This window comes from Coffea arabica, chromosome 10c, assembly GCF_036785885.1.
Source record: "Coffea arabica cultivar ET-39 chromosome 10c, Coffea Arabica ET-39 HiFi, whole genome shotgun sequence".
Classification (NCBI taxonomy): domain Eukaryota; kingdom Viridiplantae; phylum Streptophyta; class Magnoliopsida; order Gentianales; family Rubiaceae; genus Coffea; species Coffea arabica.
Genome location: NC_092329.1, coordinates 35,982,340 through 36,000,730, shown reverse-complemented (window position 1 = coordinate 36,000,730; position 18,391 = coordinate 35,982,340). Strand labels below are relative to the sequence as shown.

At 42.7% G+C, this 18,391-nt stretch overlaps 1 protein-coding gene and 1 pseudogene across 1 annotated transcript; one reads left to right on the top strand and one right to left on the bottom strand.

Moving 5' to 3' along the window:
- Nucleotides 1–328: 328 nt before the first annotated feature.
- Nucleotides 329–8,394, bottom strand: LOC140015913 (uncharacterized). Its single transcript, XM_072068748.1, has 7 exons — nucleotides 8,233–8,394; nucleotides 4,518–5,354; nucleotides 3,836–4,247; nucleotides 2,874–3,415; nucleotides 2,271–2,783; nucleotides 751–1,041; nucleotides 329–652 (listed from the first exon to the last, which is right to left on the bottom strand). Exons 1-7 carry the CDS (start codon nucleotides 8,392–8,394, stop codon nucleotides 329–331), a joined length of 3,081 nt encoding a protein of 1,026 aa, XP_071924849.1.
- Nucleotides 8,395–11,179: 2,785 nt separating this feature from the next.
- The window catches only part of LOC113722403 (uncharacterized), a 30,715-nt pseudogene continuing 23,503 nt past the window's right edge, over nucleotides 11,180–18,391 (top strand).

The window sequence follows — 18,391 nt, the reverse complement described above, 5'->3', positions numbered from 1 at the left end:
AAGCACGAAATCCATGGAAATATCAATCCAAGGTTGGTGAGGTATGGGTAAAGGAGTATACAAACAGTTTGGGTTGACCCGAAACTTAGCTTTGTGGCACACGCCACATCTTTCAACAATCCTCTCCACGTCCTTGCGCATGCGAGGCCAATGGAAGTGTTCCTGCAATATAGCTAATGTCTTGGTGACACCAAAGTGTCCCATTAGTCCACCACTATGTGACTCCTGAATAAGTAAGTCACGTATCGACCCTCGGGGAATGCACAACTTGGTAAGATAAAATAAGAACCCATCATGCACAAAGAATTTTTTCAAAGTCAGATTTTCCTCAATTCGCATAAGTGTTCTCAAAATCCAAGTCATCCTTATACAACTCCTTCATGAGCTCAAAGCCTAGGAGTTTAGCATCTAAAGCAGTGAACAAAATGTGTCTACGAGATAAAGCATCAGCTACTACATTAGACTTACCTGTTTTGTATTTGATGACGTATGGAAAAGACTCGATAAAGGCTACGCATCGGGCATGCCGTTTGCTCAGCTTTTGTTGTCCTTTTAGGTGCTTGAGAGACTCATGGTCAGTTTTGATGATGAATTCCCGGGCACGTAGGTAGTGTTGCCATGTCTCCAAAGCACGTACAAGGGCAAACATCTCCTTGTCATAAGTTGAATAGAGGACCGCACCATTTAATTTCTCACTAAAGTAGGCGATCGGTCTCCCTCCTTGCATAAGTACGGCTCCTACTCCTATACCTGATGCATCACATTCCACTTCAAAAGTGAGATCAAAGTTAGGTATTGCAAGTAGTGATGCATGTGTGAGTTGTGTTTCAGCAATTGGAAAGCCTTATCTTGGGCTTCCCCCCAAAAGAACTTCTCGTTTTTCTTTATGACTGCAGTAAGAGGTACATCAATGGTGCTAAAATCCTTCACAAAACGATGGTAGAAGCTTGCTAATCCATGAAAGCTGCGAACATCACTTACAGAGGTAGGTGTTGGCCACTCTTGGATGGCCTTAATCTTCTCTTCATCTACATGAATGCCCTGCGCACTTACAACATATCCTAGAAACACAACACGATCAGTGCAAAATGTGCACTTCTTAAGGTTGGCATATAGCCTTTCCCTTCGAAGTACTGCAAAGATGGCTTTGAGGTGCTCAAGGTGTTCCTCTAAGCTTCTACTATAAATCAGAATATCATCAAAGTAAACCACTGCAAATTTCCCAAGAAAAGGTCTCAAAACATGGTTCATCAAACGCATGAAGGTACTAGGTGCATTAGTTAAGCCAAATGGCATTACTAACCACTCGTATAGACCATGTTTAATTTTGAAAGCGGTTTTCCACTCATCTCCCTCTTTCATTCTTATTTGGTGGTAACCACTTTTCAAATCAATTTTAGTAAAGATAATGGCTCCATGCAATTCATCTAACATATCATCCAACCTAGGGATAGGGTGACGACATTTTACCGTGATTGCATTGACTGCTCGACAGTCGGTGCACATTCTCCATGCTCCATCTTTCTTTGGTGCGAGAATCACTGGTACAGCGCATGTACTTAGACTTTCTCTAGCCCAACCTTTCCTTAGCAATTCCTCCACTTGCCTTTGCAATTCCTTTGTTTCCTCAGGACCAATTCTATAGGCCGGTTTGTTAGGCAATGGTGCTCCAGGAATGAGATCAATTGGGTGCACGATTCCCCTTAGCGGTGGTAGTCCATCAGGTACATCCTCAGGAAATATGTCCTCGAATTCCTGACCAACTTGATGCGAGACGCGGAAGCTACTTCGGATCTAGAGGAACACGATGAAGATTGGATGGAGTTAAACCTGAACTTGGACCACTCAAGAACAGATTTAACGGTAGAGGACGCCACAATCAAGTATGTGTGCTTGATTGATAAGTCAAGAACAGCCTAGGATCAACTCTAGGATGTTCAACTTAGCTTTCACAAGCTAAGGGAATTTGCCACAAGGAATGGACGAAATTCTGGAAATTTTATTCAATACTCTCAAAAACTGAATTTGGAGGGTTCAAGCGAGATCCCCGTACGGCTCAGCGAGGGTACTTAACTGCAGCTTGGCCCGCTATTTGGAGCTTGAACACTTGCATCTTCAATTGTAAGCAGCATTTTAGTAGTCGTGCAAGGATATTCCAACTCAATTCCTTCAATGGCCGGTTTCTCTTGGATTTGGATGGCACGTACCAAGGCTTGGAGGGACTCCTTGAATCTCTTAGCTCGTGCTCGTGTCACTGGGTCTAGGGGCACCTTCACAGGGTCTACTTGTACACTTTGGGTCTCGTGCTCAATCGCATCATTCCCCTCCTCTTGAAAAGGATTTGCCCTCAAATCGTACTCGTCCCCTGTTTTGTATTTGATGACGTATGGAAAAGACTCGATGAAGGCTACCCATCGGGCATGCCGTTTGCTCAGCTTTTGTTGTCCTTTTAGGTGCTTGAGAGACTCCTGGTCAGTTTTGATGACGAATTCCCGGGCACGTAGGTAGTGTTGCCATGTCTCCAAAGCACGTACAAGGGCAAACATCTCCTTGTCATAAGTTGAATAGTTGAGGACCGCGCCATTTAATTTCTCACTAAAGTAGGCAATCGGTCTCCCTCCTTGCATGAGTACGGCTCCTACTCCTACTCCTGATGCATCACATTCCACTTCAAAAGTGAGATCAAAGTTAGGTATTGCAAGGAGTGGTGCATGTGTGAGTTTGTGTTTCAGCAATTGGAAAGCCTTATGTTGGGCTTCCCCCCAAAAGAACTTCTCGTTCTTCTTTATGATCGCGGTAAGAGGTGCAGCAATGGTGCTAAAATCCTTCACAAAGCGACGGTAGAAGCTTACTAATCCATGAAAGCTGCGCACATCACTTACAGAGGTAGGTGTTGGCCACTCCTGGATGGACTTAATCTTCTCTTCATCTACATGAATGCCCTGCGCACTTACAACATATCCTAGAAACACAACACGATCAGTGCAAAATGTGCACTTCTTAAGGTTGGCATATAGCCTTTCCCTTCGAAGTACTGCAAAGATGGCTTTGAGGTGCTCAAGGTGTTCCTCTAAGCTTCTACTATAAATCAGAATATCATCAAAGTAAACCACTGCAAATTTCCCAAGAAAAGGTCTCAAAACATGGTTCATCAAACGCATGAAGGTACTAGGTGCATTAGTTAAGCCAAATGGCATTACTAACCACTCGTATAGACCATGTTTAGTTTTGAAAGCGGTTTTCCACTCATCTCCCTCTTTCATTCTTATTTGGTGGTAACCACTTTTCAAATCAATTTTAGTGAATATAATGGCACCATGCAATTCATCTAACATATCATCTAACCTAGGGATAGGGTGACGATATTTTACCGTGATTGCATTGACTGCTCGACAGTCAGTGCACATTCTGCACGCTCCATCTTTCTTTGGCACGAGAATCACTGGTACAGCGCATGGACTTAGACTTTCTCTAGCCCAACCTTTCCTTAGCAATTCCTCCACTTGCCTTTGCAATTCCTTTGTTTCCTCAAGACCCATTCTATAGGCTGGTTTGTTAGGCAATGGTGCTCCAGGAATAAGATCGATTTGGTGCTCGATTCCCCTTAGCGGTGGTAGTCCATCAGGTACATCCTCAGGAAATATGTCCTCAAATTCCTGCAAGAGAGGTAACATAGTAGAAGGCAAGGAGTCAGTAGGTATGGATGAATTGACCAACTCTTCTTTGCACACAAGCATAAGTAAGAGCTGGTTGGAAGACAAAGCTCGCCTTACATCTTTGGCTTTTGCTAGCAAGCTTAGCTTCCCCTTATTTTCTTCTCTCATAGCCGACCCACTTGTTGCCTTTTTCTTCCCTAGGGATTCGGCCCTACTCTCTCCTTTTTCTTCCTTACTTTTCTCTCGCTTTTTCCTCTCAAGTTCTAGCTCATACTCCTTTTGGAGCCTCATTTGATCTTCATACACTTGTTTTTGGGTGAAAGGTACAAGTGTCACCTTTCTATTGCAATGAGTAAAGACATATTTATTAGCTCTTCCCTTGAATTCGACATCGCGATCATATTGCCAAGGCCGTCCAAGAATGAGGTGACTTGCTTGCATTGGCACGACATCACAAGTAATCTCGTCTTCATACTTGCCAATTCGGAATGGCACTTTCACTTGTCTAAACACACGTATTTCCCCTTCATTGTTCAACCATTGAAGGCGATAAGGTCTTGGATGTCTGATAACTTGGAGCCCTAGCATTTCTACCATGAGTAGACTAGCGACATTGGCACAACTCCCACTATCAATAACAACACTACACACCTTATCCTTGATATGACACCTTGTGCAGAAAAGGTTGTCCCGTTGTACCTCCATTTCCTCCTCTTTGGCGCGGGTAGTGAGGACCTTTCGAACCACTAGGCATCCAATGTCCTCATGCGTAGGTATCTCCTCACTCGATTCATTCTCTTCCTCTTCTAGAGGTGGCATCCCCTCGTACTCCTCTTCCTCATCTGATACAATTTCCCCATTTGGCAACATCAGCATGGTCCTTTGGCTGGGGCATTGAGAAGCGATGTGGCCAAATCCTTGACACTTAAAGCACTTGGTGTCTCGACCACGTGGTTGGGAAGCTGCATTATTAGCCTTAAAGTCAGGCTTGGGCGCTGCCTTGGAAGGGAGGCCATTTGGCCTTGGAGGGTAAGAAGGAGCTGTGGCCTTCTCCTCCCTTTTTGGTTGAGAAGTGCGCCAATTTCCAGCTTGATAAGTAGTGCTTTGTCGTGCAGTACCCCTCCTCTTGAGGCGCCGTTCAATGGTAACCGCCTTCTCGAGCATTTCATTCATGTCGAGGTAGTGTTGGAGTTCCACTACTTCAGCAATCTCGGGCCTCAATCCATGTAGAAAACGAGCCATCGTGGCCTCTCCATCTTCACGCAAATCCGCCTTCATGATGGCCATTTCCATCTCTTTGTAATAATCCTCAACTGACATGGACCTTTGGTTGAGAGCTTGTAGCCGACGATGTAGATCTCGGCTATAGTAGCTCGGAACGAACCTTTTTCTCATCAGACTCCTCATTTCCTCCCAAGTTTCCACAGGTCTCTCACGATTTCTCCTTCGGCTTAGTCTAAGTTGGTCCCACCAAATGGAGGCGTAGTCAGTGAATTCTACGGCTGCTAGTTTCACCTTTTGCTCCTCCGTATAGGTGTGGCATTCATAGACTAACTCAATTTTTCGTTCCCATTCCAAGTACGCCTCGGGATCCGACTTGCCTTGGAATAAGGGAATCTTGAGTTTGACACCTTTAATGGTGTCGTCTCCTCGACGTTGGAACCTTTGATCATTTTGGTACCTTCCCTCAAATGCTTCCTCTTCATCGTTTGAGTATGCCGATTCTTTGCCCTTACTCGGGGTAGGTGGAGGTCTCGAGTTCTCCAACTGATCAATTCGATCATGCAATGGCTCAATTTCATTCTTAAGCAATCGTTTGAACTCCCTCATCATGGCTTCCAACTGTAGTTTGATGTCCATGGTTTGTTCACCAACTTCACTAGACATATTTAGTCCACCTGCAAAACAAATAAACAAAACGAGTTCCTCTCTCTCTCTTTTTTTTAATACGATGTATAGGTCACTCACACTCGTGTTTCACTCAAGTGTATCACTCTCTAATAATCTTACCAAGCAATTCCTTGGCTTGCTAGTTGTTTGAGTTGAACAAACTAGGCGTCACCGCAATGTACGTTCCTGACTAGTCAACAGGTGACACACAAGCTAGTAGCAATAAAATGGAGTTGAATGACTGAAGACCTAGACACGACTCAAGACTCAGAATATAGCTGGACAATAACTAACGACTCAAAAGAAAGTAAGACAATTAACTTGAATGCTGAAATTTTGAAAATCCTAGAAAACTCTACCCGAAACCCAATTTTCTGGAATTTGTTGAGCTGCTGGTCCGTGGTCTTTTTGGTAAGGGTTTTGGAGTATTTTGGGTGGCCTTATGCTGCTCTTTAAATAATGGGCACTCTACTACCTAAAACTCAGCCCAATCGGGTGTCACAATTGCTCCAACGGTTTTAGGAAAATTCAAGAATTCAAGATTCGGAAATTGGAAAGTTTGATCTGATTTGGACACTTGGGGTTGCCAAGGATTGGAAACCTTGGAGTTTGGTTAGATTTGGGAGTCCCAAGTGGTTCAAATTCGAAAGTTTGGGGCTGGTCAGATTTGGAAGTCAGATTTTGCACCAAATTTGGTAAACTTGTAGGCTGTCAAGAATTGGAGGTTGTTCAGATTCGGAAGTCCAAGTTTGAATCAGATTTGGTGGCTTGAAGGTTGACCAAGACTAGGGCTGTTCAGATTTGGAAGTCCAAGTTTGAATCAGATTTGGTAAAACTTGAAGGCTGGTCAAGAATTGGAGGTTGTTCAGATTTGGAAGTCCAAGTTTGAATCAGATTTGGTAAAACATGAAGTCTGGTCAAAAATTGGAAACTAGAGCCGTCATTCTTAGAATTTTTTTTTTTGACTTCTGTTGGGGTGTTTTCACACAATATCCAGCTAGTTTAGACCAGAATTTCACAGCAATTAACGTAAACAACTTGGACAGATTGGTTTCAAGATCAAAGTTCCATGAAAACAAGAACACGATTGAAGGTTTATTTCAGGTTTCAAGACTGCCAAGATTAACCTCTTTGATCCAAGAAGCTCAAGACTTCCCCAATAAGGTTTTGATGTTCGAGTTTTGCAAAGCAACAACACAAAGGTTCAAGAAACAAGTGCAAACAGGTTCGGCATCCCAGCAAATTAATTCCAGCAACGACTCAAGGGAATGACAATAAGGTATGCATCACAATAGTTTTTTTTTTTTGGATTTAAACAGAACATAAACACAAGACAAAACTGGACAGAAAATTTCGGACAACAACTAAACAACAAAGACAGATTTCTGACAAGGAAACAACCAAGACAGATTTAGGACTTGACAAACCCGAGCACTTGAGCTACGAATTTAGAAGACTAAAACAGATCTAAAAACAATAAAAAAGGATATTCGTGATACCTCTAACCAGCTCTGATGCCAGCTGATGCGCGACGCGGAAGCTACTTCGGATCTAGAGGAACACGATGAAGATTGGATGGAGTTGAACCTGAACTTGGACCACTCAAGAACAGATTTAACGGTAGAGGACGCCATAATCAAGTATGTGTGCTTGATTGATAAGTCAAGAACAGCCTAGGATCAACTCTAGGATGTTCAACTTAGCTTTCACAAGCTAAGGGAATTTGCCACAAGGAATGGACGAAATTCTGGAAATTTTATTCAATACTCTCAAAAACTGAATTTGGAGGGTTCAAGCGAGATCCCCGTACGGCTCAGCGAGGGTACTTAACTGCAGCTTGGCCCGCTATTTGGAGCTTGAACACTTGCATCTTCAATTGTAAGCAGCATTTTAGTAGTCGTGCAAGGATATTCCAACTCAATTCCTTCAATGGCCGGTTTCTCTTGGATTTGGATGGCACGTACCAAGGCTTGGAGGGACTCCTTGAATCTCTTAGCTCGTGCTCGTGTCACTGGGCCTAGGGGCACCTTCACAGGGTCTACTTGTACACTTTGGGTCTCGTGCTCAATCGCATCACAACTCTTCTTTGCACACAAGCATAAGTAAGAGTTGGTTGGAAGACAAAGCTCACCTTACATCTTTGGCTTTTGCTAGCAAGCTTAGCTTCCCCTTATTTTCTTCTCTCATAGCTGACCCACTTGTTGCCTTTTTCTTCCCTAGGGATTCGGCCCTACTCTCTCCTTTTTCTTCCTTACTTTTCTCTCGCTTTTTCCTCTCAAGTTCAAGCTCATACTCCTTTTGGAGCCTCATTTGATCTTCATACACTTGTTTTTGGGTGAGAGGTACAAGTGTCACCTTTCTATTGCAATGAGTAAAGACATATTTATTAGCTCTTCCCTTGAATTCGACGTCGCGATCATATTGCCAAGGCCGTTCAAGAATGAGATGACTTGCTTGCATTGGCACGACATCACAAGTAACCTCGTCTTCGTACTTGCCAATCAGGAATGACACTTTTACTTGTCTAAACACATGGACTTCCCTTTCATTGTTCAACCATTGAAGGCGATAAGGTCTTGGATGTTTGATAACTGGGAGCCCTGGCACAACTCCCACTATCAATAACAACACTACATATCTTATCCTTGATATGACACCTTGTGTAGAAAAGATTGTCTCGTTGTACCTCCATTTCTTCCTCCTTGGCACGGGTAATGAGGACCTTTCGAACCACTAGGCATCCAATCTCCTCATGCGTAGGTATCTCCTCACTCGATTCATTCTCTTCTTCCTCTAGAGGCGGCATCCCCTCGTACTCCTCTTCCTCATCCGATACTAATGTGTGCATGGATCAGGGCCTACGCAATGACCCGGTCCGAGTTCCATTGGGCCCAGTCACACGTGCACGGGCCAAGCTCTTTAAAAAATCCCTCCAAACCCTCGTTCGAGTTGTCCAAGACCAACATGGAGCCCATAGAGAAATTGAAGGCTTAGAAAGAGATAATCAAGTAACTTACACCTTGATCCAAGCCCATGAAGAAACAAGTGGGCCTCCGCGTGAGATGGCCAAGTAGGGCCTTAGTCCTTAATGCTTATTAGGTTGGATTAGTTGTTTAGAAGAACATGAGCCGGCCCATCTTGTCCACCAAGAGGGCCGACTGCTCTTAGGGTTTCTCTAGGGTTTGCTTATTGTTACCTTTAGCCTATAAATAGGCTAGCTTTGTAAGGTTATAGACAACAAGGTTTATGAATAAAATTCTTAGTATTTTCGTTTTCTTCCTAAGAGACAATTCGAGCCTCTAACTTGCTTTGGCAAGGGTTCTTGAGCAATCTTGCGTCCTGTCCTTGATTGTTCAGCCGACCTATTCCCCTGAAGTATTCACCTTCATCGGAGTGTCGTTCTACCACTTTAAATCCAAGCGTGCCGTCCGTGTTGGTTTAATCCAAACGTAGGACAACCTAGCTAGATCCTTGGGCAAACGTGCTACGTGTCTCGAAACGAGTTGATCGAGGAACGTATCAGTTGGTATCAGAGCTTTGGTTGAGGTACCTTCCGTTATATCCGTTATTTTGTCTTAAGTTCCGCTGCCTTGTGTCAAAAAAAAAATTTCTGTCTGCAATTTTGTGTTTTGTTGCGTCAAATCAGACGTGACTTAGTTGCTCAATTCTGTCCATTTAGTTGCTTATTGTTGTCGTGTCCAATCTGTCCATATCTTGTTTGCGTCCTTTCAAACAAAAAAACAAAATTTTCTGACCGTGTAGTGTCTTGGCCCTTGTTGCGTCGTTTCATTGAAAATTCTGGCCGCTACTTGTGTGTCGTATTGCTTCTAAATTCTGGTTGTGGATTGTCACCAATCTGACCTTGATTGAGCCATAGCTTGGTGGAAAAATTTCTATCCAAGTAGTGCTACGAATCTGGCCGTCACTTGGTAGTATTTTGAGTCGCGAACTTGTTCGTTGTGCACCCCAATTCTGCCCAAAGTTGTGCGTCTGTTGCTAGCTCTAATCTGACCAGATTTTGGTACTCTTGTTGCATCAATTCTGCCCAGCTTTCGGTCCTAGCCGAAACTACCAAAAAAAAAAGAGAGAAAAAAGGTGCGGCTAGGATTTTGTGCGGCTAGGGTTTTCCTTTGGTTGTCACATCTATCCAAGAGTTCAATTGTTTATCTAAGTTGTTTACGTAGCTTCCTAAATTGGTTTTGTGGTTAAACTTGTTTGGTGTTGGAATCTTGAAGAAAAACTACAAGGTCTTAAGGTTTCTTGAAGTTCTTGATTACTAACTTGAAATTCTTGAGAGTCTTGAAGAAATCTTGCTAGTTGAGGAAGTTGGGTTGTGTGTTATTGGGTGTTGAGGGGCTGACCATATTTCTGGGAGTTTACACCAGTTCGGCCAAGTTGTTGTGAAAAAAAAAAAACAGAAATGAAAACAGAAAAAAAAAAGAAAGGCAAGAAGAAACGTTCGGGTGGAACCAAGGGCCGAACAAGGAAGAACGTGTCTCTTTTATTGCCAAAACAACAGCCATTACATTGTGTTTCTAAGCCAACCAGAAATTCGAATAAACAAAAAAGAAGAAACTCAAAAGTTTTGGCCAACCTCTTCTTGGAAATATTGATCATCTTGAGCCTTGATCACTTGTACCACCCTTTGAGATTCTTGAGGTTCTTGACCATCTTGAGTCTTGAAGACTTGCACCTCTCTCCGAATAAAAAGTTTCTTATAAGATCTTGCATCCATATGAGGCTTTCTTGTTTTAGGAGTAAATTTCTTGGGAGTTTCTTGAGCACGTCGCTTGGGGGAGTCTTCGGTAACATTACTTGCGTTGTCTTGGGAAGCCATTGTCTTGGAACAAGAACCAAAGCTGTCTTGAAGGGGGGAAGGCCGAATTGCTTGTTTCTTGGAGTAGTGAGAGCCGAATTGCTTAGAGCAAGTTGCAGCTGTGAGAGAGGGAGTTTTATAAGGGTGTAGCCGACTTGGGGAAGGGTTTTAAGGGGGGAAGAATTCTGGAAATTTTCGGTTGAGGGAGAAAAGAAACCAATCTATTTTGGAGAGGGATTAGGAAGTTGCTTAAGAGAGGCCTTCAAAGGAGTTTCCAACTCTAACTTGTTTTCCAAATTAGTTTAGGAGACTAAGTAAGATACTTGGATAACTCTTGGACACTTCCCTAAATTTTCTCATCCACTTTAGGAAATTCTCCTACATTTTCTCATCTATTCTAGGAAACTCACCTAGATTCTCTCATCCACCTTAGGAAACCCCTCCTACTTTCACCCCTACGTTTTAGGAACCACTCCTACATCTTAGGAATCTACGGTTTTGTTTTCTTCTTAGCATTATTTTCCACGTTTGTGCGCCCCCAATAAACCTCCAAAATTCATCCACTCCATCTCAAAAGTACCACCCAAATTGTGTCCTTCACTCTTGCTCACTCTTGCGGAAAACGGTTGGTGACGATTATTGGCCTCGAGCAACATTTCTCAACTACCCAAACCAACAGGTAAAGGTACTTGGTAAGTCTAATAGAGCGACTTGAGTGCTATACACGAGCGTGAGTGATACACTAAGGGAGTGAAGTGAGGTTATACTTGCACTTTCTTTGCTTGTTACTAACCTTTTGCAGGGCATCAAGAAAGACATGGAGCAACAACAAGCAACCACCGATCACTCATTATTGTTCGCCGCAATGAAGAATGAGCTCCGGCGAATCAATGAGCAACAAATGGAGGAGTTGCACACTCGTTTTGACGAGTTGTCCCGGAGTCTCACACGAGGCTCTCGTTCGAGATCCCACAACCGGAGTAACCATGGCACCAAAGAGGCACATAGCGAAGACTACTCCGCTAGTGAGGATGAGGAGCGACCCGAGAAGCCTAGAAAGGACACGCCCAAGAATGAACTAAAGGGACTTACGATTCAAGTACCCGCATTCAAAGGCAAGAGTGACCCTGAGGCATACTTGGAGTGGGAAGGCCGCATGGAAATGGTCTTCGAATGCTACGATTATAGCGAGGAACAAAAAGTCAAAGTTGCCACCGTTGAATTCACCGACTACGCCCTAGTTTGGTGGGACAAAGTAAGGACCCATAGTAGGAGAATGGGAGAACCGCGAGTTCGAACTTGGCAAGAGCTCAGGTGGCTTTCACTTGGGTTGCTAAGGCTCGTCTGACAACGAGTCCAACTCGTTCATTGATGGGCAATGCTTCCTCTTCTTCCTCAAGGAATGGCAACTCCTCCTTCTCATCTTCATCATCGGTGAAAAACTCACCTTTGGGTAAGATGATCATAGTGCGTTGGTTCGGGCATTGGCCAGCAATATGCCCTCGGCCTTGGCATTTGAAGCATCTAGTGTCTCGATTTCGCCCCATGCTCGACTCAATGGCAGTCTTTGGTGTTGCCTTAGACTCCCACTTAGTCATATCCGGCCTTGGTCTTGAAGGGGTGGAATTACTCGGCCCTTTATCCTCTTTCTTTGGTGGTGTAGTTTGGGGATAAGAGGGTGAAAAGTTAGAGTAACTCCGAGTCAAACCCCTCCTCTTAATCCTCCTTTCAATCTTGATGGCCTTTTCCACCAAGTCCCCAAGTTCCACATAGTGGTGTAACTCCACTTGGTCAGCGATTTCGGGCCTTAGTCCGTTCAAGAAGTGTGCCATTGTTGCTTCTCGATCCTCCATGATGTCTGCCTGTAGCATGAGTATTTCCATTTCCTTGTGATAGTCCTCGACACGTCGTGCTCCTTGGTTGAGGGTTTGAAGCTTTTGGTACAAGTCACGGTAGTAGTGACTTGGTACGAAATGCTTCCTCATTAGTCGTCTTAGCTCTGTCCAAGTTTGTATGGTAGGTTCATAACTCCTCCTCTGGCTAGTGGAGAGTTGATCCCATCACACAACGGCGTAGTCGGTGAATTCAACCACGGCCAACTTGACCTTTTGCTCCTCCGAGTAAGTATTGCAGTCGAAGACAAATTCAATCCGCTTCTCACACTCTAAGTAGGCATCGGGGTCTGATCGTCCTTAAAAGGGTTGAATTTTCATCTTTATGCCCGGAATGTGGTCATTTGAAGGCCTAGCATCACGCTTGGACCTACTTTGCTTAGGCTCACAGTTGTTGCCTGAGTTAGAGTCGCTAGACTCATATGCATAAGCCTTTCCACGGCTGCCTTTGGAGCTTCCATGAGACAACTCTAAGCTGTCAATGCGTTGGTGCATCAGTTCAAGTTTTTTCTGTGAAAAGTCACACTTCCTCACATGTTTACTCTCGCTCTCGTGTTTGAACACTCTAATGAACTCACCAAGGTTGTTTTCAAGGCTCCTCGGTCAACTCCTCGAAGAAGTTAGAACTCCTTCTAGTGTGGATCGACTTACCAACCAGGGTCACAAGATTGTAGCACTTTGAACGAAAAAAAAGAACAAAAGATGAAGGGACTGACCACGACTCAATGAATGACTCAAAGTTGAATTTTAAGGATCCTAGACAAAACTCTACCCAAAACTGGAATTTTGAGCTGCTGGTTGCTGCATTTCTGGTCAGTGTTTTGGTAGGTAAATGGACACTTAGAGGATTCAGGATGACACTTAAAACTGACCTAATGATGCACGAAAATTTCCAGAATTAATGATTGGACAGAAATCCCTAATGGTTGCAAAGATGGAATCCGAATGGAAGATGAATTTGTGTTGCGGTAGGACTGTTTTGGAAACCCAAGGCTGACTTTTCTTCCTTAATCCTTTGGAAACAAGGATTAGTCTTCCTATTTGCTGGTTCCACGAATTCTAAGGTCAAGTTCAAGATTGGAACTGATTTGGTTGTTTTTGGGAACAAGGGTGGAAAATTTGACTTGAACAGGTTGGAAAATTTGACTTAAAAAGGCTGAATGTTCTTCTTCTTCCTTTGTTTTTGTTTTCTAATCAGCCAAGAAGAGTCAAATTTCATGGCTAAAATGTTCTTAGTCAAGAAAGAAGATTATTGTGGTGAAGACAAGGATTTTGGCAGCTGGAATTTTGCAGCCTTGTTGTTTACCAAGATTTGGTTCCCAAAACCCAGAAACTTCAAGATTCTTTCAAGAATTCAAGATGTTAATTTCCAGAATTCAAGGAACACGAAATTGAAGATGATTTCCTCCCCAAACAATCCATGATTTCACGATTTGATCAAGACAGATTTTGGTTGGCTTCAAGAATCCCAACTAAAGTTCCAAGAACTTCAAGATTGTGGTTTTAAACAATCAGGAACTTCAAGAAACCCAAGTTTTGATCAAGACAGATTTCCAGGAATTTTTGTAAGGTTAGCCAGCTTTTTTTTTTTTTTGTATGTAAACAACAAGAACACAAGGTAATAACTAGATAGGACTCTAAAACCCTTGCTACAAACTGATTTTTTCGGATGAACAATAACTTCGAATGATCAAATAGAACAAAAGATTGGAATTGAATGGATATAACAGGATAGAAACAAGACACAAACACAAACAAAGAATCAAGAATAAGACACCAAAAAGAAAAGGCTGGACCAAACAAGGCTAACCACAGCAATTAACAACAACTAGACGCAAGTTTATGACGCGATAAATTTGGAAAAATAACGCAAGAACACGATAACAGAATTTTGGACAACTTGACACGAAAAGGAAATAAATAAAGGGATATAACATGATACCTCTTAACTAGCTCTTGATACCAACTGATACGAACGTCGCCAACCTTGTGACGAAACTTGTAAAAGATTAGCTTCAGGATCGATAAGAGGACACCAAGTTTGGAGCGGATGACCTCAACCCGTTAATCACGTGGTTAACGAACCTTGGTATAATGGTAGAAGACGCCACAACCTAGTGTGATTCTAGATTGATAAGTCACGAACACCTAGAGAAATTCTAAGGTATTCAAGAAGCCTTGGAGAAACCAAGAAAACTCTCAAAATCTGATTTATTGATTGAATGCCTAAAACCATTGGAAGTGTGGGCTATTTATAGCCTTACATAGAGATGAACAACTAAATAATGTGGAACTAGTCTAGAATTGTGGGCTTGACTAAGACTAACAATTGGAGGCTTGACTATTTTCATAAGACTAAGAATTGTGAGCTTGACCAAACCTTATGAGGTCATCGCTTAGGTAAATAACCTTATGAGGTCATCCCTTAGGTAAATAAAGCAAGGCTATGGACCATTAATCCCTTATTAAAATGACTTAACTAAAACATCAAATGTGACAAGAGAAGGGTCACGCACGGTTCTCTTTGACGTGCACTACATGGATGACTTTCATTCCTTCATGCTCAAGTCCCTCAATGACCTTGGGGACAATTTCTTGGCCTTGTATCTCACGAACAAGTCCTTGGAGTTCCTCCCTCATCTTCTTAGCTCGTGCTCGAGTTATGGGTCCTAGGGGAACTCGAATAGTTCGCAATGGTGTCTCTTGGTTCGTATCACTTTCCTTGCGTAGATGTAACCATACCCAGTCACCAGGTTCAAACACGACGCGTTGGCGTCCCTTGTTAACCCGTTGAGCAACTTGGTCCATCATTCGCTCAATGTTTAGGCGTACCTGCTCGTGTAATTTCTTGACAAAATCTGCTCGTTTAGCACCATCCATGTTAAAGTGCTCAGAAGAAGGTAAAGGTGATAAGTCTAGTGGTGTTAAAGGGTTAAAACCATAAACTATTTCAAATGGTGAAAAATGAGTAGAACTATGCACCGTGCGATTGTATGCAAACTTAACGTGGGGTAAACACTCTTCCCAGGTTCTAATGTTTTTTCTAATGATGGCACGTAAGAGTGTAGATAGTGTACGATTGACAACCTCAGTTTGGCCATCAGTTTGTGGGTGAGTAGTAGTAGAAAATAGCAATTTGGTACCCAATTTTTCCCACAAAGTTTTCTAAAAATAACTCAAAAATTTGACATCCCTATCAGAGACAATTGTCCGAGGCATGCCATGCAATCTAATAATTTCTTTGAAAAACAAATCAACAATGTGTGATGCATCATCTATTTTGTGACGTGGTATAAAATGGGCCATTTTTGAAAATCTGTCAACAACAACAAAGATGCTATCATTTCCCCTCTTTGACCTAGGCAATCCTAAAACCAAATCCATGGAAATGTCGTCCAAGGTTCCTTAGGTACAGGTAAAGGACTATAAAGGCCATAGGGTTGAAGTTTAGACTTAGCTTTGTGGCAAGTGATGCATTTAGCCACCATTCGTTCCACATCTCGCTTCATCCTTGGCCAATGGAAGTGCTCTTGAAGGATAGCTAAGGTCTTAGCCACGCCGAAGTGTCCCATCAAGCCACCTCCGTGTGCTTCCCTAACAAGTAAAGAGTGAATAGAGCAGTTAGGTATACATAGTCGATTGAGGTAGAAAAGAAATCCATCAAGGATGTAGAATTTACCTTGAGTTGCTGAACCACAAGAGTCATAAATACCTGAGAAATCTGGGTCATTGGTGTATAACTCTTTAACTAATTCAAATCCTAACAACCTTGCATCAAGTTGAGTGAGCAAAGAGTACCGGTGTGATAATGTATCAGCTACAACATTAGTTTTTCCCACTTTGTACTTAATCACATAAGGGAAGGTTTCAATAAATGCAATCCACCTAACATGACGCTTATTCAACTTGTGTTGTGATTTAATGTGCTTAAGCAACTCATGGTCAGTGTGTATGACAAATTTCCTTGGTCTCAAGTAATGTTGCCAAGTTTCTAAAGCACGGATTAAGGAGTACAACTCCTTATCATAAGTGGAATAGTTCAAAGCTGCCCCATTGAGTTTTTCACTAAAGTATGTAATTGGTTTGCCCTCTTGTATTAGGACAGCTCCAATACCCACCCCAGATGCATCACACTCTATTTCAAACATCTTGTCAAAGCATGGCAATGCAAGTAGTGGTGCGTGTGTGAGTTGATGTTTAAGTATTTGGAAAGCACGTTCTTGAGCATCACCCCACACAAATGGCTCATTTTTCTTAATTACAGCAGTTACAGGTGCAACAATGGTACTAAAATTTTTAACAAATCGTCTATAAAGACTAGCAAGACCATGGAAGCTGCGTACCTCACCCACCGTGCTTGGAGTAGGCCATTCTCGAATTGCTTTAACCTTCTCCTCATCCACTTTGATTCCCTGTTTACTCACAACAAAGCCAAGGAAGACAAGTTGATCAGTACAAAAGGAGCACTTCTTAAGGTTAGCATAGATCTTTTCCCTTCGAAGTATATCAAGAACAAGGTTCACATGTTCAACATGCTCATCTAAGCTCCTACTATAAATCAAGATGTCGTCAAAATACACAACTACAAATTTTCCAAGGAATGGACAAAGTACATGATTCATCAACCTCATGAACGTACTAGGTGCATTAGTTAGTTCAAATGGCATAACTAACCACTCGTACAAGCCATGTTTGGTTTTAAAGGTCGTTTTTCATTCATCCCCCTCTTTCATCCTAATTTGATGATAACTGCTTTTTAGATTGATTTTAGTGAAAATCACAGCACCATATAGCTCATCTAACATATCATCAAGTCTAGGAATAGGGTGACGATATTTTACCGTTATTGCATTAACGGCCCTACAGTCAGTGCACATTCGCCAACTTCCATCCTTTTTAGGCACCAAGATGACGGGAACCGCACATGGGCTCAAGCTTTCTCGTGTCCATCCCTTTGTTAGAAGCTCTTCGATTTGGTGTTGGAGCTCCTGTATCTTATCTGGTCCCATTTTATAGGCTGGTTTGTTAGGAAGTGGGGCACTTGGAACCAAGTCAATTTGATGCTCAATTCCCCTTATTGGTGGTAGTCCATTTGGAATCTCATCGGAGAAGACATCCTCATAATCCTGCAAAAGAGAGACAATACTAGATGGTAGAGTGTTAGTAAGATCACTTGTAAACCTCTTTGCACAAAAGTACAAAGATGGGTGTATTAATACTCAAAGCTTTTCTTACTACATTGGCTTTTATCAATAGATTTTGCCTTTTCTCTTTCTTTTCAATTTTGGCCGGCTCACCATATGTCTTTTTCCTCTCAGTTTTCTCGGCCTTATCATTTTTTGTTGAGCTCTCAAATTTTTCTATTTTTTTCTTCTCATTCTCAAGCTCACTCTCCTTGATCAAGCTTTATTGATCTTCACGAACTCGGATAGGAGTGAGTGGCACAAGCACAATCCTCTTCTCGCCTTGCTTGAAGGAGTATTTATTGGTAATACCATTGAATGTAACTCCCTTGTCGAATTGCCATGGTCTCCCTGAAAGTATGTGACATGCTTGCATAGGGACCACGTCGCATAACACCACGTCCATACTTTCCAATTCGGAAAGGTACTTGGACTTGCTTGGTCACACGAACATCCCCACTATTGTTCAACCATTGCAAACGATAAGGTTTTGGATGTCGTAGAGTGGGCAGTGCCAGTTTCTCCACCATCAAGGCACTAGCAATGTTAGCACAACTACCTCCATCTATGATCAAACTACATACCTTGCCTTTGATATAGCAACGGGTGCAGAAAATGTTCTCCCTTTGTGCATGGTCAGCGGGGCTTTCACTTGGCCTGCTAAGGCTCGTCTGACAATGAGTCCAACTCATTCATCGACGGGCAATGCTTCCTCTTCTTCGTCAAGGGATAGCAACTCCTCATTCTTATCTTCATCATCGGTGAAAAACTCTCCATTGGGTACGAAGATATAGTGCATTGGTTCGGGCATTGGCTAGCAATATGCCCTTGGCCTTGGCATTTGAAGTATCTAGTATCTCGATTTCGCCCCATGCTCGACTCAATGGCAGTCTTTGGTGTTGCCTTAGACTCCCACTTAGTCATATCCGGCCTCGGTCTTGAAAAGGTAGAATT

What these genes read in the sequence shown, in the direction of transcription:
- LOC140015913 (XM_072068748.1), bottom strand. Translation starts at nt 8,394, where the DNA reads ATGCACACATTAGTATCGGATGAGGAAGAGGAGTACGAGGGGATGCCG. An exon ending in CACCTACCTCTGTAAGTGAT is followed by an intron (nt 2,784 to 2,873) that starts GTGCGCAGCTTT and finishes GCGATCATAAAG; the next exon opens with AAGAACGAGAAGTTCTTTTG. An exon ending in TACAAGTAGACCCTGTGAAG is followed by an intron (nt 1,042 to 2,270) that starts GTGCCCCTAGAC and finishes GTAAGTGCGCAG; the next exon opens with GGCATTCATGTAGATGAAGA.